Below are 22,505 nucleotides of genomic sequence, written 5' to 3' on the forward strand. Positions count from 1 at the left end.
GTTCGCCTCAGCACCATGTTTGGTAAGGTGATGTCTTGTGGGGGATTAGACAGTTCCATAGACTACAATGTTAAAACTCCTATTAAAATACTATTTCAGTAATACTGAATTAAAAAACATACAGGTCACACTTTTGTAATTTCAAAACCCTTATTAAAAGATCTAAATTGATTTCGTTTTCATGCTGTAAAATAAAATTGTGATGAATAGCTGCTCTGCTGAGTACACCATCTGTCTCGGATCTTGGGTGAAGGCAAATACCAGATCTGCCTCCTTGGTGGAGGTCTGCTTTCTACTGAGTGCATTTTCAAGTTGCCATATTAGATCTTTTTGTTCCAGCTGTAGCTGTTATGGCTTTTGTCATATAGTTTTCTACCCTCAGCAGCCAAGGATGTCAACAGCTTAATGTCTACTTGGACTACTACCTCTGAATGCATGATCCAAAAAACAAATCTGAAAAGTTGATAAGTTTTCTTCCAGTCTCAAAACAAACAAACAAACAAACAAACAAAAAAACAGCAGGTCTATGATAAAAACCATGGATCTTCACAGTGTGATATGTCATGCTCGGTGTGAAGGAGTTAATAGAGATGCATTGTTTCTTTTTAAAATCTCTAGGCCTGTACTCTTAAGTTATAATAAAGCACATAATTACCCAAAGTGTAGGTAGCTTGACGTTACTGTATTTTCCCCAGATAAGATTAAGGCAGTTAGTCAACTATAGAGCCCTATAGCTGAGATCTCAATAAAATAACCTGATAATAAACGGTGTGTACAGTATATAACCATCATGCTTGTGAAACAGGGCTGGGTTGAGTCTGCACTTGTTTTCTCTGCCATTCTTAAGCCTGTGGTTCCTCTGTGTCCTAGGGGCCAGTTGCACCAGCAGTGCTGTGAGGAGTGGACACTGGTGAGCGAGGAGACCCAGGCCAAGATGGCCCGTATGGCTGCTGCCGCCGCCTGGGGTTTAGGTAACCACTCACATTCACCATATCTGAGCAGGGTGATAGACCAGTCATTGATTTAAAGGGATGGTAAATCCAACTTAAAACAGGGATTTTGTTATTTAGAATTATTCTTGAGTACTATCCTCATCATCCACCAAGATTTGAGAATTCCTGAAAGTCAGTAATTGTAGTAAGTAGTTTTAAGGTCAGCATCTTTTATAGTAATACATTGCAGCAGGGCTGGGTGGGCATTGTTTCCCTCGAGTAATGTTACTGTTGCACCCTGGTAAGGCCAACCAGCTCTAGTGAAAATATCTTGCCTGTTGGAACTAGCACTGCAACAATGACAGCAAATGTTTTCAAAGCTTACATTGCTGTAGAACTCACTTAGAGGTAGACTTGATGAGAGAAAGACTGACGCAATTGCTGGCTAGAGCTCCACATTTAGATGGTGGCCTTTGCAACCTTTGCCTCTTCTTGTCTGCTGATATAATCCTCAGTGCACCAGGCTAACAAGCAACCAGTTACTGCCATTACTGTTTGTTGAAGCTAGTAAATGCTAGTATGGTGTAGCAGGTGTAGTTGAAAAGTCAATCAAACAGGAATGTGAGGAATAAAAACTGAGGTCCTGTTCTGGTTGGATCAAAAGTGGAGAAATCCACTGAAAGGCCTCTCTCTGCATAGAAAGGACTTTAGATTCTCAGTTTCAGGATGATTTCTACACCAACAATGACAACAAAAAACATGAAATGAAAAATGGCACATTTTATCTTACCATCCTTTAAAAAAAAAAAAAAAAATCAGTGGAATTTACACAGAGAGAATTTCCAGTCAAATGACATGGTACCTATTGAAGAAGAGCAGACGTTATTGCGCAACAGTGGAAATATTGCTATCTGTACCTTGTTGGCTTCTGCATGGAGCATTAAGGCCATCCTCTTTCCCTGACTCAATGCAACTGAAGCCAAGGACTAATGAAAACAGCAACAGCTCTAGCCAAGTGCAAATCTCATATCCAGATGGCAATGGCATCCAGTCATAACGTTGACATATCATAACGTGCAGTGGTGCAGGAAAGCACCTCGACGATCCTTGACACTGACTCTCTGCAAATGAGAGCTGAGACCACACTTAGTGTAGACAATCCCTGAGGTCTGTGGCTTTGTGAAACAACACCCTCTTGTAACTATGAAGACTTTCGATGCCTTTTTTATTCAGGTCTTTGTAAAATGAAATATTAGGTTGCTAAATTTGAACTTTAATGCATTCAGACGTCTACTATAGGGCCACTTCTCTTTTTATTTTTCTTCCTTTTCCAAACAGATGCCCAGTGTTTCAGGCATGTGAAACCGTAGTGATTATAATTATTGAATGCAATGCCTAGAAATGTCTTCCAAAGTCATACAGTAAAAACTGTATTTGGAAACATCATCTTTGTTTTGTCCCTGATGAAGATGTGAGCTTGAAACATTGGGCATCTGTGTGGGAGTTGAAGAAAAATACAAGTCTGTGTGCAGTCCTCTGCTACTTGTATTGAATGTATTAGGTATGTAGAAATCCCTTGATTAAGTGCCAGAATCATGTTTAAGCCATTTTTGAGCTTTTCTTTACCAGACTGCTCTTTCTTCAGGACACTGGGACAGCATGGAGGAGTACACCTGTATGATACCCAGAGACACGCATGACGGAGCTTTCTATAGGGCTGTGCTAGCCCTGCATCAGGACCTCTTCTCATTGGCCCAGCAGGCGAGTGACATCACCATTCACAAATAAACCTTGTGGGGCTGTCCTTTGTCACTTAATGTGCATTAAAGGTGTATATTTTTAGAAAACATCCCGTAAAAACATGCTACATGGAATTTTTCTCCTCTCGTGGCTCCTGGCCATTTGAATTACACTTTATAGCAAGGTGTGAAAAGTTAATACCTTCCATTAAAAGCTATGGAAAAGAACATTGTAAAGAAACATAAAAATGGCTTTAGTGCTGTACCAGACAGGATCATATTCCCTCTTCAACTCTGGTTTTTCATTAAAAGGAATAAAATACACAAGCCTTTTTTTTTTTTCCTTTTACAATATGGTACCTCCTTCATGTGGATCGTTATGTAACTCCCTGAATCATAAATCATCACAGCTATTGAACCCTGGGTAATTAAAGAGCTCGTTTCCCCCCTTGCCTGGCTATCAACAAGGTCTGGTGGTGGTGGATGGTGTTTTCCTCAACTGGTGGAGCATTAGATGAGCTCATGGTCCCTGGTGGGCCCGTTCAGGCTGGATGCCAGTGAGGCTAACTAGCGTGAGCCCTACCGCTGACAGTAATGCACACCTGCTCCTCCAATCTCCTTGGACTCATCCTACGAGTCACTCTTTCACCACAAAGCTCCAGAGACTTGCTCCGTGTGCCCTCTCCGACAGCCACCCTTCACCATCCGTTTCCCTGTAATTCAGAGATTAGGTCCAGGTGTGGCTTATAGGATTCTCCCTCAGCTGAAAAGGGAAAGCCGACTTTTGACTCTCGTCAACGATGAGGCCATTCACGACGAACGAGGGTGAATGAAAAGCAGATGGAGCAAGGGTAAAAGCTTAAATGTCAACATGAGCTCAGTCTAGTCTTCCGGATGTGGTTGGTAATCCTCATGCTTAAGTCTTTTTGATTCCATAGGGTTTATTCTTTCCCCCCTCTCCGCTCCCAACAGCCAGACATGTGCACCCGGAATCTCAGCGTGCAGCTGTCTGAAGGGTTTCGGATTACGGCACTTTATAAAGCTCATTGATTGGTCTGTTCCAGCAATGAGGTGCAGACACGCTAGTGCTGCTCACCCCAACAGTGCACTCTGTTCCAAGACGCAGGACATTCCCAAGCCACCCATTTGATTTGTAAATTGTTTTGTGCCTTTTAGACAGGCTCCATCCTCCTGTTTGGGCCTTGTTTTGACTTTCTTCATGAGTAGTAGTTCTGGCCCCAGTCACACACAGGCCGACATGCCACACTGTAGTAATGAAGTAATGTCAGTGGACTTAAACCAAAGTTAGCACACAAGCGCAACCTTTATGTTAGAGAATGGACATTTGGTTCACGGTTTGTTTGCTCTCATGTTCATGCCAGAAGCCAGACACTGCATTTATCAGGAGTCGTCTGGACTGCACATTTCCAGTGAGGCCCCCAACACAGCGACTCAAAAGTAAACAGAGCCATAACCGAGTCCGGGCTGTAAATAAGCAGCCTCATTGTCACCTCGTCCCAACCGCCTTCCCGCAACCCCCCGCCTTTTGTGCATGCTCGCTGGGGTGTTTTGGCACGCCATCTCTTTCCTCCCTGCCCTTGAAAAAAGTAATTGCTGGGAGTCGGGCTGAAACAGCTGTGTGTCCCGGCCTCAGAGAGCTTCCTCTGTCGTCCTCCCTCATCTGGACCGACCCACTAATTACAGCCCCCAGAATCATGGGCAAGTCAGCAGGCTTCCTTCACAACACTTATCTCCATGTTTGTACCCATTGCTATTTTGTAGTTGACATCATTTCTTTCTCTCAGTCGTCCACCATAATCAGCCCTCAGGGTTTTTACTGGTCAAGGAATTTGTGGAATATCGTGGAATTTTGTGAAGTGTATTCCCAGCAGTGAATTTGATGATTTCTCCCGGGATGTCAGGGAATTTTGCATTCACTTTAACGTCACCTCACATAAACATACAGGGTTTTGCTGTGGTGGCCCACCACAGTTTAAGACATTACAGTTTAAATATTACTATTTTTGTAGTCTTTCTGATCTTATTTACTCTGGTTTCTCTAAAAGTGTCTCAGGTCACTCCCCCTTCCCTGTTTTGCTGCCACACACACACACACACACACACACACACACACACACACACACACATGCACGCACGCATGCACACACACCTTTTCCAATGTGTATACTTGTATACAGACACAACAAAAGAGACTAATGGATTCTCAGCTGTGACATTGCTAGTAAAATTTAGTATCAGTCTTTGGTAACAGTAACTTGACACTTTTAAGTTTTCAGATGATGTATAAATTGCAGCAGACTCAGAAGGTTAACATTTTGCTGCTGTTCACCATTAGGATTCATATTTAGTGAGAGTGATAAATTCCCTGAATGTCATGGGATTTTACATCAGGACTAAAGAGGTTGACATTTACGCCCAAATACGCCCAGATCAGTTTTGTTTTACCTTTTAATAACAGACAGACAGAAAAAAGAATTAGCTGATGTGTTCCTAGAGTAAGTGGTGATTTTTGGCCATGCTGTTGGATTAGATACTGTAGCAACTGAAAGAAACAGATTTTTTGCTTCAATGAGCAGCATGATTATTTTCATTCGTATTTAATATAATAGGAGTGGCTATTGGCATGTATGCTGAAAATAAGGTTTTATAATCATATTAATTAGTAAGATTGAATAAAAAGCAATTTCAGACAGTTATTTGTAACATTATCAACGTCTTGGCTGTCATTTTTAATCAATCTAAACCTACCTTGGTGAATAAATACTAACTTTTTTTTTTTCCAACATAGCAGTTTTTCAGTGATTCCACACTTTTGAACAGTAGCATATATTATGTGAGCTATGGGGGCTTTAGACGTGTTTGTTATAGACAGTATTTTATTTCATGATAGTAATCAGTCTTCCTGATTCCTGATGATTCCTGTGTCTCTGGGAAAGAGACTAGTCTCCTCTGGTCTGTCAAACTGTATCAGAACCTGTAGGATTATGAAAGGAAAATGTTAGGAGTGAGATCAGCATCTAGCAGACAAATTAATTAATGCCTGTTTCAGTCTCCAGTGAGAATGTTCTGATTGTTCTGTTCATGCATGAAAAATAAGATTTTTGTGGGATGCATAAGACATCCACAGTATCCGTAGTTACATAACGTTCACAGCTCTGCACTCAGCAGTTTATTTGCCTCTCCCCATAAAACACCTGGCACTCAGCAGTGTATCAAACCATTTTGTTACGCAAGCCTTGGTTTGAGCTACACTAATGTGTCACTAATGTGTCACTATTGGCAGCGCTCAAGTGAGACGGGTGTGTGTACCAAGCAACAATATGCCTTCCAACTTTTCTACAAAATGTTTGATACACCCTGGGCTCAGTCCAGTCCCCGCTGGGCCTGATGCAAGGGAGGTGCCTGCAGGTGACGAGGGTTAAATGGCTAGCGATTTCAAAGTGCAAGACAATGTGTCATGGTACATTCTGGGGTCATGTTCTCTTTTTGTCGCTGAGGAAACGCCACATTTCACTCCTCGTTAATTTTGCTGAAGGGCAGGAGTAACATGGAAAGTTGACTGAGTCACATCATGGACAAAAACAAAACAAAACAAAAAAAAAACTGCATGCAGTAATCTGCTTTGAGCTTTGCATTATCAACCATTTTTGTGTAATTATGAATGTATGGATTACATCCAGTTGAAGTTCACACTGTAAACTTGTGTGTGTTTTGTTGTGTGTTTGCAGTGTATTGACAAAGCCAGAGACCTTCTAGATGCTGAGTTGACGGCCATGGCTGGAGAGAGCTACAGTCGGGCGTATGGGGTAAGTATTCTTTTCAGACGCAGCACACATTACACAACATCATGCATCAGTCGACCAGATCGTATTTTTATGGCATTCGTGTGCAGAGATATTACATCAATAATAAAAAGAAATGTTTTAGCAGTGATTTATGCCACAAAAGATGTAAATCTGCACGTTATGTGCCTTGGAAGTTGACAGTAACTCTCCCATCTTCATAACTCTCTTTTATCTCTATATGGGATTATGTAAGCAACCTACCGAATCAGTAGTTGGAGCCAGATAACAGCAGCAGCATTCATGCAGATTTTGCATGGTGATAAATAAATCATAGTGAGTGCTGAGGCCCACACTTTTCCCTTTCTTTGTCTTTTTTGTTTCTGTTTCTGTTTTTTTTTTTTTTTTTTTTTTTTGCACGTGGATGAGATAACGATAGAATCTCTCAGACCCTAATTGAATTTGATGTGCGTGGCAGGTCAGCGTGGAGATTGACAGCATGGCAAATTCAACACACACAACGGATTAGATACTTTCAACCAGCATTTAGATTCTGGATTTCCCTGTACCAGTGTTGGAAAATAGCAGATGTACACAAAGCCATCCTGCTGAGATGACCGAGGTCTGCTTTCATACTTCACACCTGAAGGTCCAAGGGGTTGCAGAATCCATTTTGCACTTCATTCTGATCAGTGTATTACCACGCTACCCTTAAGGATTACATGAGCTTTGAGATGGGTGCCAGGAAAGCAAGAAAAAATAAGCACTTCAGCAAGCTTTCCTACGACCTTTGTAACAACATTTTTTTTTGCACCTATAGCAATGATGTAACTGTGTATGTGTGTGTTTCCCAGGCCATGGTGTCATGTCAAATGCTGTCAGAGCTGGAGGAGGTCATCCAGTACAAGCTGGTGCCAGAGAGGAGGGACATTATCAGGGAAACATGGTGGGAAAGGCTTCAGGTAACTACAAAACATTATACATAAAATACACACACACAAACACTCTATACTCATCTGTTCACACACAAGTGCAATCAAAAGCAGATGTGGGATAAGCTGCTGTTTCAAATGGGAGAGGCTACCAGACAGGCGCATACATAAACACGCACAAAATGCCTGTATGTATGAAGATCTTTTGTTCAGATTTGTGTGTTTCCTGGTTCACTTTTTCACCCCCATATCCCTCCATGTATACACACACACAGAAACAGAAGCATTCATTTAAATGCTGAAGATGAGCCCATAGGCTAGTCTTGATAAAATGTTAAAGATTTTTTTTTTTTTTTTTTTTAGGTAACTTGAATAATTACAGAGAACACAGAATACTGACAAGAATGCAGATAAGATGACATTTATAAGACAAAGCTACCATAAAGCCACTAAGACATATCAGAAGACTCTATTTCAATGGGGGTTTATTGTTTATTGTTTATTAGGATCCCCATTAGCTACAGCATGGCTGCAGCTATTCTTCCTGGGGTCCGCCAACATTTTAAAATAATACAATTCTTAAAATAACATAATAAAAGCAAACCAAAAGAGGCTCAAACTGATGAAAGAAAACACCACATGCAGAAAAAAATACTCTGCAAGTAACTGTCTGATGTATTTATTGTAATCAGAGCTGTAACATAGTTCTTGGTATAGTACATGAGGAGTCTTTGTTATGGACACATTTCTCATAAATAATAGTAATGAATAAAGTAATCTATCACTAACCCTTAACCAACCAAGATTTTTATGCATTTCATCAACACTTGTCATCCAATTACAACCAAGAACAATGCGTGCAGCTCTGTTTTGTATTTTTTGCAGTTTTTCAATCATATCTGCAGTTGCATTTGACCATACTGCGGGGCAATAGTCAAGATTTGATATAATTAAGGTCTGAATGACTAGTTTAGTTGCTTTTGGAGTTAAACATGTCCTGTGTCTTCTTACAAAGGTAAGGGGTAAGGGCAAAAACAGTAAGAGCACAGCACAGTCACAAAAGTAACGACATCAAGATTGACAGTGAGCTAAGAAAAACACAAAAGACACAAAAATATTTAAAAACAACCGTTAAACTGAAGAGAGATGAACATAGATGTTGTATAACAAGAAACACAGGGTTCCAGTAACTTTGTCTGAAAATACAGTAGGAATATTAAACAAGAAAAAGCACGATTCATTTTGCCAAAAATACCCTTCCATGTTATGTTTGTGTAACCCAGAGCCAACCCCTTCCCTCTTCCAGATACTGATTATGATTACTGTTATTACCATTATTAATTGAGAATTACAGAGTTTTACATGATATGAGACATGAGGGCATGGAAGAACCACAAATCCAACAGTGGTTGGGGAAAAACGCTGCTACTCGCCAAGTCTTTGCAATTCAGTGCCAGCCAATCCAAGATAATACCATGCTAAAAAATAAAGACTTCATCTTTTCCATGTTGGCCTGGAATCAAAATGTCCTCCTGTTAGAGTCTCCTATTTTGTCTGTGCATGTCGAGTGAAATATCCAAGTCAGATAGGTACACTGATAAGCAGGTCCGCCTTTGATCACCATGGTATTTGGGCAGTACTCTGAGTAATGTGGCATGTTTAATACTCCTGCTTTCCATCCACATTCACATTCCTGCCACTCTCAACAAGCTCAGGTGTTACTGACATTTCGGAAAGTTCCCTTAGCCGAAAAAACAAAACTCTACCCTTCTGCTTTGACAGTCCTCTAACGAGGCTGTATTTACATTCTGTTACTGTATCTGTCTCACTGCGTCTCTGTTTCATGCCCACACAATCTGGGATTCCATTCAAGTATTTCTAAAATTTCAAAAAAATATGTATTGAAATAGAAAATCTTAGTAGAAATTGGAAAAAAATAACTGTTTCTTCAGTCTTGCAAAAGCATTTTAATGCTGTCTTGAAGCAGATTTTTGTGTTGGTTAGTGGGGGAGGAAATGTGCCAGATGGTGATGTAAACATACTTGGTGGATAACTAATAACATAGGTTGGGCATGAATGACCCAGAAAATGGTTGAAACCCCAAATAGACCGGCTTTGGCTGTTCTGAGAGGATTTCTGTAAAATATCTGTCAGCCTTGGCCTCCCAGAAATGTCATACATGGTTTCTTCAGTTTTAAGTATCCATTGAAGACAGCAAGAGCTTTAGTTGTTGCATTTGAATATTGCCAAGTGCGTTTCTTTGTTTTGTCTTTCAATAAAAGCATGAAAAATGTCTGATACTGAAGAACAATGACTTGTCAGATACTCAATTATTGAAATAATCCTCCATTTTCATGGCTGGTAGGCTTTTTTTCTTACGTTTGGGGAGTCAGTTTGTTTGATTCAAACCATCTGATGGAAATGCACCTAATTACCCCCACCCCCCACCCCCACGCCCCAACACACACACACACACACACACACACACACACACACACACACACACACACACACACACAAAGTTAGCTTAAAAGGCAAGTGGCTTGACAGAAACACACACACACACTTCTCTGTGCAGTAAAGTGAAGGTGCCCTCAATCATCCTGACTTTTTCCTTTCATAAAAGACTATGGTTAGGTTTGAGGGGGATTTGGGATCAAGAAAGGTCCTCCTGAGCAAACACCCAGGGAACTTAAATGACAGCACAAGAGCTGGAGCTCCATGCCTGACAGGCCACCTCCCTCCATGGTGATTTATTGGAGGCTAAGTTCACACATCTGTCAAGAAGTCACCACTCTCCTTCACTCCTACCGAGTCTTTGCTTGTTTCAGCTTGGATTGTACTTGGGTTAGGTATATTCAGCTTTGCATCTCTGCTTTCAGTCACAAGATTCATGCTCATGCTTTTATCCGTCATTTCTTCCTCTCCTCACGCAGTACTTGATTATGGCATCAAGACCCTGCATCAGTTGGCTAATTCTGTCATAATACAACAATGTCCACACATTGTCGCAGCCTTCCCCCAAAGAAGAGAATGCCATATCTACAGTGTGAAGAGGACAATTTTAAATTCAGCCTCGGTGCTTTGAACAGCAAACCTAAAAGCTTTCGCCAACCAGCCACACATTGAATCACTATTGTGTTACATCAATCAGCTGTAGAGTAGGAAGCAGACCTTACATGAAAATGTTGAATTATTAATTTAAGGTACAGAGTGGGAGGATTAAGGTTAGACATGTAGTGGTGAAGGCGAAGGGAAAAACCCACCTCAGAACAGCTGTTGGCGAACTACCTACCTTTGCTGGGTCCATTTTGTTCAAGTTTTTCACTGGATAAGTGGCTAAAAGCAGACAACTTCACATCAGATTGGCATATTTTGAGCACAACTGTAATAGAACTAAAAAAGGAGAATATTTTTCAGTCTAAAACATTAAAATCACAAACAGTAGCATAATTAGTTCATAATTCAGTATAGCCAAAAAACATTATGTTTTTAGAAAATGGCACATTGACTCTTGCCTCTCAACTCTTAACTTGTGCTTTCTCTGTATCAGTAGCTCTATCTCTGTGCTAGCACAGCACGCTCTTCATGTACATGTAAAACAAACAGCTACACACAGCACGTCTACATAGGCTCTCTGGAGAATGCTGAAAATGTTTTTTTGAAATGTATGAATACATCAATTGAAGTAAAAGTGGATACAATGAAAAGAAAAAGGTGAATTGCAACACAAAATAACTCCCAGAATGTATTCTACATCACAGCGTGATTATGTAAACAATTTGGAACAATTTGGAATTTTCTTTTCAGGGTTGAGTTAAGGAGGAATAAGGAATGGTTTTATTCAGTGGAAGTTCCTAAAAAGCATAGTGACAAAAACGTGTTCACATATTGTTTTTCTAGCACGTGAATATTAACACACGTGAGTGTTGCAGAGAGGGACCACTGTTAATAGCGTAGGCCCCTTAGGATTTCAGCTGGACTGCCCTCTCACGTGTGTTCATTCTCTGGAGAGTTTTATGACGAGGTGCCTCTCTTTGAAGGGAGTAACTGAAGAAATGTGTGTATGACCTTCTTTGTCTCTTGTTTTTGTCTGTGTATGTGTGTGTTTCCCTCCAGGGTTGTCAGCGTATTGTGGAGGACTGGCAGAGGATCTTGATGGTCAGATCCCTGGTTATCAACCCGCATGAGGATATGAGGACGTGGTTGAAGTACGCCAGCCTCTGTGGCAAGAGCGGACGCCTGGTCAGTACATGCAGTGAAATTCTCTCCTTACCCAAATGATTAAAAACACACACACACACACACACACACACACACACACACACACACCCACACACCCACACATACATACCGGCAAATACGGATCAAATTCTATTGGTATTATATCTTGTGCAAAAAGACCCAGGTTGAGTGTATAAGTGATTTATTAATGATTCATTAGTGATTCAGTTTTTTGGGTTTGAATGTTGGAAAACCTTCTCTGACATATGTAAATGTGTAATACAGATGCAGGCAAATACTTTTTTACTGTATATTGGTTGAAAAACCTCACAGATGTTGCACTTTCCAAGACCAAAGTGAAAAAATAACTTGTTGCACTTTTCAGCCGATCAGTGATCTGGAAACTGATTAGTATTTTGTTAGACTTAAAGGGGTAGTTCACACATTTTGAAAATTGTGCTATTATTTCATTGCCCCCCCAGCTGTACTGTAGGACAGTAGTGGTGCTATCTTCCTGTCCTCTCTTCCTCTTCCTCTATCTTCCTCATTGTTACTGAGTGCTGGATACTGGCTGGATGCTCCAAATGCTTTTAGCCTCCTGCCATTGAGGTGGACTTCCCTCGGCTAGCATTTTAAGAAATAACCACCTATCAAGCACTCAGTAATGATTAGAGGAAGATAGCAACGGTGAAATAATATTTAAAAAAATCACAATGGGTGAACTATCCTTTTTACAGGTTTACTGTGTATCAGACAAGACAGAGAAGTTTGCAGAACTAATGCAGGATGATTGAATGAATGAACTTTTGTCTACATATTTACCCCAGCAAGTACACTAGTACGACAAACCCTTTGTTGGAAAAATGTAATTTATTTTATGTTCTCTAAGTATCCTCTTTGCTGAACCCACATGTCAGATATTTCCACATAGCCTAAAAGAGAAATAACATTAAAATTGATGAAACCGTTATTGTCAGATAGTACAGCAGAATTATGCCATACCAATTTCAATATAACCGTGAACTCTAGCTGTGAAATTTAACTTCATTTAACTATTTCAACCTCTGTTCCATTTGCAGTGATGAAAGCAGCACAGAACTCTGTGAAACTGTTTAGAAACAGAAACTAATCACTTCAATAAAATTTGTGGTTTTGCTTCATGTATTTCCCTCATTCACACAGTATAAGCACTTATTCAAACATTTCTTTATTTATTCACTTTCTACATGTTTTCAAAGATGCACACTCATGCATACCTACAGTAATCAAGCTGTCTGTTGGCTCATGCTAGTCAAGGGTCACTGTCAACAATCACCTTTTTTTGGTCTTCTTGAACCATTTAACCCTTCTGACACTTAATCTTCCCCTCTGGGTCTTCATTTGGTCCTATTCATTCTGTTGCCGCCTCTTTCCTCCAGGCACTGGCCCACAAGACCTTGGTGCTCCTCCTGGGCGTCGACCCCTCAAAGCAGCTGGACCACCCGCTACCCACTGCCCACCCCCACGTCACCTATGCTTACATGAAGTACATGTGGAAGAGCACTCGCAAGGTAGGAGCACACAAAGCTGTTGTGTTGGATTAATAATAAACACATTTTCTAAAGTCATGTTTATACTTGCTACCATTCAACCTACCTTATGTGAACACTATTACTATGTAAGCTTTAAATAAAATCTGATAATCACATCTTTCACATGAGATATCAAACTAAAATGAGGCAGATGGCATTTTTGGGCATGGACAGGCATTTAACTAGGATAGTTTCAAAGACCACACCAGTTATTTTTAATGTTTTGCCCATTTACTAGAATTTACCCACATTTTACATTGCAACAAACCATTTTGCAAATCATGTGGATGTATGAAAGTTTTCAGAGCATATAATCCAAATGTCAGACATCCACCTTATAGTGTTTTTCGTCTGTGGCTAGCAAAGTTGTCACCATTCATAAACCACAGAATTGATAATTGACTGTGTAAAGCAAACATTTCCTGGGGGACTGTTTTTTTGGTGGAGGGATCATTTCACATCACCCAAAAACACAACAGTGCTGCTGCTTTTAGGAAAATTAATGTGGGTGAATTTATTACGGTGATGGAATACCAGTGTGAAGTTAAATCCTTCAGGTGCTTTGCCAAGTTTGATGTGTTTGATGTGTGCACCACCTTGTAGCATTGTTTATAGGGCTGGGGCAATATGCATATCTTCTGATTTGTTACTATCACAATACTTAGGTGCCGACTAGATAAGCATTTATTGTGATTCTACAGGTATTGTAATTCATTATTATAATTTATTGTGATTTTAGTTTTTTTGAATTATCCTTTAGTTTGTGGATGCAAAGTAGTGCTGCGCGGTATACACGGTATGACGGTAGAAACGATATAAATTGAGCCACGGTAGAGATTTGTGCTCTACCGTGGTATCGTCAACTTATCGATCACGGAATTGCGGACGGAATCGCGGAATTAGCCAAATAAAACGGAATCTATTTTTAACTCGGAATTTGACATAATAACAACTGCACCGGCACCGCACGAGCCAGAAGGCAGAGAAACTTTCCAGGCTGCAGCAGCGCACTGACATAGATTGTGTAACAAAGTGAAGAGGTGCCACTCCGCTGTAGTTTCACTGGCTAACAGCAGCACACTGGCTTAGCTTGTCTATTTAGAGAAGAGGTATCACTTCGGCTTATTTTTCATATTCAATCTGTGTTATCACAGGCATACTCCTGCTCATTCATTGGTAGTTGAATTGTTAGGTCTGTTTGATAAGTAATTTGCATTTTTAAAACAAATAATAATTTAACATATTGTTAAATTATTGGAGTCAAGCTTACTGGTAAACATCTACTCCTTCAAGATAATTTATGTTCTACAACTCATAAACATAAACTAATACTACATACTGAGTGTTTGAGCAACATATCTCCTCTGTGCTACAAAAGATCCGTCGTAAACCCCCAAAGTCCTCTAGTCCAAAATTTTGCACTTTGGACTACAGGAACCAAAGTTCAGTGTTTATGTTTGCAGCTAATTTTAAATATTAAACCAAATGTTCTGTGACACTTTTTGCACAAGAGAACTGTTTACAATATTCACTTTATTTTTGTGAGAATTTTTGTACTTCTAAATCTGTACCTCTCTTGTTCTTTGGACAATAAATGCTCAAAAATTACATTATATCTTTGCTTTTTTTGTTGTTATTGTTTTTAAAACAATTTAGCCTTGCAAAGGGTCTAAAAAACCCATTTAGAAACACTTCCATGATAAGTTTTACACTGCAACATTTATACCGCGATATATACCGTTACCGTGAGGGATGCAATGTATACCGTGATATGAATTTTTGGTCATATCGCCCAGCACTAATGCAAAGTTTCATGAAATTGTGATTATCCTAAAGGTTACATAAAGGTTTTATTCAGTGATGTTAAGTCTCAAAAAAAGGTCTCATTACAATGAAATGGCTTCTATGGGGGCGAACATCATCACATGAGCCAAATGTGGCTCACTGAATCCACAAGAGTTTCAGCTTTCCTTTCAAACTCAATTAATGCAACTCCAAGACTGTTTAGGCCCCAGTCTGCACAAATACACCATTTTACAACAGGCCACAAGAACACATTTGGACTGCAGGGTTTGTGACCCAAACTGCATGGGATTAGCATAAGGTGGGCATGTCTGCAAAGAACCCATCTTGAGGTCAGAGGTCAAGGGACCCCTTTTGAAAATGGCCATGCCAATTTTTAACTCACCAAAATTTAACCTAACTTTGGAGCAATATATAGTCCCCTTCTGACAACCTAGCATGACATGCTTGGTACCAATGGATTCCAATAGGCTGTCTAGTTTGATACAATAATGAGATCTTTACTTAATAAATGATTCAGCAATCAAAAAACATAAAAAGATTATATGATCATAAAAAAGAATCACAATACTTAAGTGGATTTTATTTCAGCACCCTCTGCAGCACCTTCAATTTTTGTTTGTGATTTTTCTTTGAGAGTACACTCCCAAAAGTAAAAGCAGGAAGTTATTCAAGCTAACTGGAAGTAACGCTGAGATGAATAAACAGCTGAAGGTGAGAGGAGGGGCTGTATGGGCAGTGGGCAGCGCTGAGTGCGCTCTGTCTGTCTCTCTCCCTGTCTCTCTCTCTGTGTTTGTGAGTGTGTGACTGTTGGGGATTGAGTAAGAAAGGTTTTACTTATTTAATAAGAGAAAAAAATTACTGGCCACCTGGCTTGTGACCCCAGTTTATTTTTCTGCCAAACCCAAAATTTACCCACATTTGGCACTTGGCAGGTGTTAATTTTGGACCCAGTGGAGTGGAATACATGCAAACCAGTGGCTGGATAAAAGTTAGGAAAAATGATATCGGAGTTCAAAAATAGGACTGCTTGCTTTGGGAAAAGATCACCAGAAAGATGAAGTACATACATTTGTAGATATTATGCTAAACATGCAAAATCACTGCTGTGGTCCTTTTAAAGATTACGTATTGATAGTGACTCCGAGTGATGACTGGCTAGCCACTGCATGCCACCAGAACATCATGGGAATGATCTGATTCGAAGTGCCCTTTGTAGCTACCCCCCACACACTCTCACATACATTACGTACCCCAACACACTCATTACCTCACCCTCATTCCTTACCAGGTGTTGTGTAGCAAACGTGGCTTCCAGAGTGCGGGCCTCATTAGGGGACTTGAATAAGTGTGAGCGTGAGTGTTGCAGTTTCCAGGGCCAGCTGCTCAGTTCACCAGCCTGGAATCTGAAAACACTTACCGAGGCAGAGAGGACGTGGCCCAAGACCTCCTCCTACAAATGTTTTGGAACACTAAGTAACATTAGCTTTGCCTGCCTGATTGGAAAGTTGCTTGTCTTTCTTGCAGTTTATTAAGATTCAGCAGCACTAATTGTTGTAATTGTGTTGTTCTGAACTCCTGCAGAAAGAAAATGGGGTTTCCCTTGGGCCCAGATGAGTTTAGGATGTCTTTTTATTGCTGTAGTTTAGAAAGGCCTTTTTTGTTGATTTTAATTGTTATGAAGTCCGAAACAGCACTAACCAGTGTATTTCCTTTTCTGGTGTTTTGTCTTATCTTTCCAGATTGATGCCTTCCAGCACATGCAGCACTTTGTTCAAGGGATGCAACAACAAGCCCAGCATGCTATTGCCGCTGAGGACCAACAACACAAGCAAGAGCTCCACAAACTCATGGCCAGGTCTGTCCCTTACTGCCAACATACAGCAGCCTCATGTACATCTTGAATGTCAGTTCCGCACGCATGATCCCAAAAGCTAATTTGATTGGTGAATGACTTTTCTTTAAGCCTCTGACAATTTTGAAGGCTAAATTGCTTCACTTTGATATCATTCTAACTTTTCTCCGGCCAGCTTGGGAGAGCATCACCTCTCATCCATTATCAACGCTGCCAGACACGTTAAAATGTTTTTTCTGAGATCAAAGAATCACCAGTGCTGACATTTTCCTCCCATTGAATAAGTATTTTATTGTGCCAAGTTACAGTCCTATAAAGCGTTGGTGTCATGACTTCATTTGCTGATCCAAGAACAAATACCTGGAACCTGGATTGCCACAAATTTTGACATTATAGACACTATTGGTTCACCGGTAGGTTCCACTGATTCCATTGAATACTGCCCTTTAAAACAAAACTCTACTAGCCTTCAAAAAAGCAGCATTTAGGTTTCACCTCATAACCAGAGGTGAAATGTCTTGAAGAAAACCCCACATTATCTCTTCAGATGGATGCACAGATAAGCTTGGCTCCTTGTCATTGTTTTCTTGGCACAGCCCAGACTTCTGGTGAGAAAACTAAAGTAAGCTAAGGCAAGTTTGTCATCATGCGTTTTGATGTCGTTCAGTAGTTTTTAATCTCAGAATTACAATCGTGCCTCCATATTCCCACTCCAAGCAGAACGGTGAAAACACCATGGCAAGCTGAAGCAAGGAAAAAGTAGCCTCACATACTCTTTGCCCTCACGTTATAAACACTATGGGTCATGTACAGAGCGTTCCGCTCTTTTCCTATGAGCATGACCCAATTTGGCATGGTACCTTTAACTGGTTCATTGGCATCCCATGTTCTTTTTCAGCACTGGCCAAGTTCTCTGCATGTTCCCACCCACTGTCTCTCAGCAAAATCAGCTCTTTTTTGACAACTGGAGGCCAACCACTTATCACCAACCAAACATGGCACCATGCCTACACATTACACCAGCCAGGTGTGACTCCTCCCCAGCGTTGGTATGGGATTCAAGTTCACCACCTGCACCCTCTCCCTTCCCACGGGTGTTGTCCTTCTCATGAGACATGTACAGTCCTGGCACAGCTTTGGCACTTCTCCAGTAACATCACCTCACCACAGACAAGGTGCAATGTGGTCTAAGTTTCAGCACCACTTTTTGAAACAGCGCTCTAACCTCCTTAGTCATTTTAGAAATATTTGATCTTCAAATCAATATCAAACTTAATGGTCAATTAGGACCTTTCTTTAGTCTTAGTGTAAAGTTGTCAGTCGCCAGTTTTGTGGTTTAAAAAATGGAAAGAGTCATATTTCCAGAAATTGCTCTGAAAAGGCCCTAAGGAAGTATTTTCCAAAGTCTACGGACTCATAAAACTATTTGCAGCGGGGACTCCAAAACTCTCCTCTTAAAAGTTGGACGTTAAGTGCCTGCCCATGTGGGAGAGAATCCAAAAACTTACCAAAATGATTAATTTTCGAGAGGACATTACTGCTGGCACAGCTGGAGCTAAGACTTTCACGCTATATCACTGTATATAACTCCAGCCAAACAACTCAAAACAAGGAAGGGGTGCAAAATAGGGGGCTTAATATTTATGCACTTGGGGCAGCAGACAAGCACAATTCCATGCACAGTAAAACATACGTTATTCTCAAAATATGAACACACACCAGTCATATACCTCTTTGCATCTCATAAATCTTATGTGGCAACAAGCAAGTATGACAGTAAGCTAGAGGCTTTTTTTGTTTTGTTTTTTATTTTGCGTCTTCCAGACAGTGACTTTGGCTGTCTGAGGAATGCACGTTAGGGAAAACACCTGTATAATCTTAGTTAGGATGGGTTTTCTCCAGACAAGCTGACACACTTTCATGAATACAGGTCGACTGTTTGGAATGGAGCACACCTGGTCTGCTCTATGCTGATACGCACACACACACATACACATATACACACATACACACAATCACATGGATGCTATCTCTTTAAAGAATCTGGGGTAATTTCACTGTTACGCATTTAAACAGTGGCAAGATTTCTGGTCTTATTGTTAGAACAGCCACCCTACTATTTCCTGTCTACAATAACATATTCCAAAGGCCATGTGTCCTATAACCATTGACCCCCTACCTGTTCCCCCAAAATTCAACCTGTTAAATATTTTACTGCTTTTAAAAAACAATTTGGCATAGACCCACCAAAGCCATACTGTACACTCACATGGAAAAACATTCAGAAGAAATTACATAATCCTAAAGGACAATTTATTGGAGTTGCTCTGGAAATAGTAGTGCAGACTACTGTTGGAAGCTGATTGATGGGACAGCCATATGGTGCTTGCCAGCTTCTGAGTCCACCATGTTGTAAACCAGTCATATATGTTGGCTGAGCCAAACATAACTGATTTGACTACTTGCCTTAAGTGTCTGTGTCACTTAGAGTGATGGATAGAGCTAAAAGGACCCTCAGGGATGCCCCAGAACTCCTGGTCGGGTGAAAGCAGTTAGGATAATTGAAAATCTCCAAATGTGATCCCAAAACCTTTCAGTAGATAAATGCACTGCTGCTTTAGGTAATGATGCTTATGATAAATGCCTGTGTGATATCCAAGTCTATCATTCTCTCTGTCTCTCACTTAATGGACTGCCCTGGGGTGCGCTGAATACTTCTGCCAACTCTTCTCTCTTTCAGTGATGACAGCATAGAGCATGGTTCTAAACTCGCGGAGCTTTTTCTTGTTGACCGGTCACAACTGTTCACTTTTTTTCCCCTTGTGCTGAATAAAGAATCACTGAATTATACATATTTAGAGAAACACAACCACCAAAGCCGTTGAACCGTTAGTTTTAAGATTGAAACCAACAATGATTTCCATTGTCCTTCCATCTGTCTTTTTGTTTTATTATTAATAGATTAATTATTTAGTGTATAAAGTGTGAACAAAAGCCAAATACTAATGGGTTGGTCTGATCAGAAGCCAACAGAAACAAACAGAGAAATGAACTGAGAAGTAAGCATATCTTAGCATAATAGTGATATTTGTTAAGCTGGAATCAGAAAGTATGTTGGTTTTTTACTTGATAAATGACTGTAAATGACAAATTGATAATCGAAATTATGATTGATTAAATTTTTGTCAGTCACTTAATTGAGTAATGGACTAATGGTTTCAGAACTACTCTTTTGAACGATGGGAGTGCCAACATTGAGAACCTCTTGTAGAGATGCAATTGTTTGCTGTCTATATGAGTGTATATGTAGCTGATTATGTCTGCTCTGACTGTTTGAGTTATACATAGCATGACTGTGTATTTGTCTTTATGAACTGTCTGTTGATAGATGTGGGTGCTGTGGGTGATGTCTGATACACTTTCTTCTTGGCTATGGATATGGGTGCTGCTCAAGGATTTGTGAATGTTACTGCTGGCTGAAGTCCAATCTCCAATGTAGCATTTCTACCTGGCATTGGACGTGAGCACCGTCCTGGTTTCTGTAGACATTAACATTCACAAAAGGTCTATCTTCAGCACTTTGTTTCTCCCTGGCAGTGGACATAAGTGCTGCCCTAGCTTCTGTGGACATTAGTGCAGGTCCCATCTCCAATACAGTGTTTCTACTTTGCAGTTGACACAGGCTTTGCCCCAACCTCTGGACGCTAGCCCTGGCCATAGTCCCATCTCTCCACCTCATCATGTCTCAGTGTCTTATCTGTTCTTATATCAGCATTATCCAAGTGACTGTCTGTTTTACCATTCTGACATGGCATCAGTTGTGCAGTCAGTCTCATTTTTTCTTCTCGCTCATTGTTTTTTTTCTTGGGAGTTTTTACTTGCATGTCTACTATGTAGGTTATGGCTATTATGCCTCTCCAGAAAATAACAGACCACAGTTCACAATGTCAAGCTATTCCTTTAAACTGGTAAGCTTTGAAATCATAATTTTTATGTCTCTGCACCACGGTACATGGTATGTGGGACGTAATGGCCTCATGGATGCGTCTGGGTGTTGACACATCCTTGCGAACACAGTCACTCTTTTTCACTTTGCTGCATAATGGAATTTTAATAACTGATCCTTTTGAAGCTACAATAATTCCTCAGTGCTTTAAGACACAGCACATGTGGCATGTTTTCATATAAATATTCACCAATTAATGCATTAGTTTGTTTTTTTTCTTTTTGATGTTCTGGACCCCCTAGTCTTCTCCTATGAAGCCCAGGACCCCCGTTTGAAATGATTTTGCCCTTGTCACTCCGATATGAAGACATTTTGTGTTAAGAAATTTTCATACATGTGAGATGAACTCAAAGGTTGAGATTAAAACATAAACTTAAATGTCTAATGACTTAACATAAGTTAAAAATCAGCAAAAAATGATGTTATTAACCTAATTATAACCTAATTACCTTACAAACATAGATGCACTTAAAATACTTGATTTATTGTGGTGGTTATGACAAGACAAAGGGCAGTTCATGTGATTCTTGGTTGCTCTATTTTTGTTGTTTGTGCTAAGCAATCATTGCTGTGATGATTTTGAACTTCACCTCCCAGAGATTTTTCATCATTCATCAGGGGGTGGTTACTATAATGATATCTTTTTTCCAGATTCTCTCTTTCTGTCTGATGAAGTTTGAGTTTCTGGAGGTGGTGCTCTTTTCTTTCTGTTCAGCCATGGTAACTACTGCTGCTGATTTAATCATCCAGTTTTTCAGTTTATTCCTCCAATCTCCAAAAGAGTTTTTGCTGCAGCAGACGTAAAATCCATCACTTTCTTCTCTTTACCTCCTGGGTATAGTTTGAATCACTAATATGTATATTACGCTATATCAATCACCAGTTGAGAGTAGCAGAACGGACATTTATTTATATGAGATGTTGTGGATTATAACTTCAAGGTCCACGTGCTGACTGTTGGTTGACTCCAGACATCCCTCTCTCTCTTCCTTTCCTTGATGCAGATGTTTCCTGAAGCTGGGGGAATGGCAGCTCAGTCTGCAGGGCATCAACGAGAGCACCATCCCCAAAGTTCTGCAGTACTACAGCCATTCCACAGAGCATGACCGCAACTGGTACAAGGTCAGTTCCACCCTTTGAACTCCAACCTCTCATTGCTGACCTCCCGCTAGCCCCAATAAAATCCCAGGTGTGGTGGCAGCAGATTGTCCTGATGCTGTAGTCTCCCCACAAAAACCTTAGACTGCTTGTTATGACCTGTAAACCCAAAATGATACATACACACTAAGTTTAGATTAATCACCAAGTTAATTTATCTATCATATGTTACTTTTCTCCCCCTGACCCATGAAAAACATGATCTACAAGTTAGTCAGTTTTAAATCTCCATTCTCAATACCTCAATACCTGAACTTTTTTAAACAGCATTTGTCATAAGTCATGATATAAAGGGTAATATTGAATAAAATGACTTTCCTTCTCCACCTCGTTTAGCTCACAGTATTCACAAATTCTTTCATCTTCAATCACAGCTCTGTATGTTCCAGTTTCAATATGTTCTGGTAATATACCACATCTTAACTGTGCACAGAATGATATTTGACTTTTAGGCATGTTATACTTAACATATTTTTCACAAT

The 22,505-nt window shown here is 40.2% G+C and overlaps 1 protein-coding gene across 1 annotated transcript in view; it reads left to right on the plus strand.

Moving 5' to 3' along the window:
* mtor (mechanistic target of rapamycin kinase) overlaps window positions 1-22,505 on the plus strand; it is a 107,955-nt gene that overhangs the window by 65,424 nt on the left and 20,026 nt on the right. The window contains exons 31-38 of the mRNA XM_030055129.1: window positions 871-971; window positions 2,578-2,693; window positions 6,421-6,498; window positions 7,329-7,436; window positions 11,526-11,651; window positions 13,049-13,180; window positions 16,747-16,862; window positions 21,870-21,987. Coding sequence (XP_029910989.1) covers window positions 871-971; window positions 2,578-2,693; window positions 6,421-6,498; window positions 7,329-7,436; window positions 11,526-11,651; window positions 13,049-13,180; window positions 16,747-16,862; window positions 21,870-21,987 — 895 coding nt within the window. The remainder of the gene's footprint in view (window positions 1-870; window positions 972-2,577; window positions 2,694-6,420; window positions 6,499-7,328; window positions 7,437-11,525; window positions 11,652-13,048; window positions 13,181-16,746; window positions 16,863-21,869; window positions 21,988-22,505) is intronic.

The sequence above is a fragment of the Myripristis murdjan genome, chromosome 7, assembly GCF_902150065.1.
Source record: "Myripristis murdjan chromosome 7, fMyrMur1.1, whole genome shotgun sequence".
Taxonomy (NCBI): Eukaryota; Metazoa; Chordata; class Actinopteri; order Holocentriformes; family Holocentridae; genus Myripristis; species Myripristis murdjan.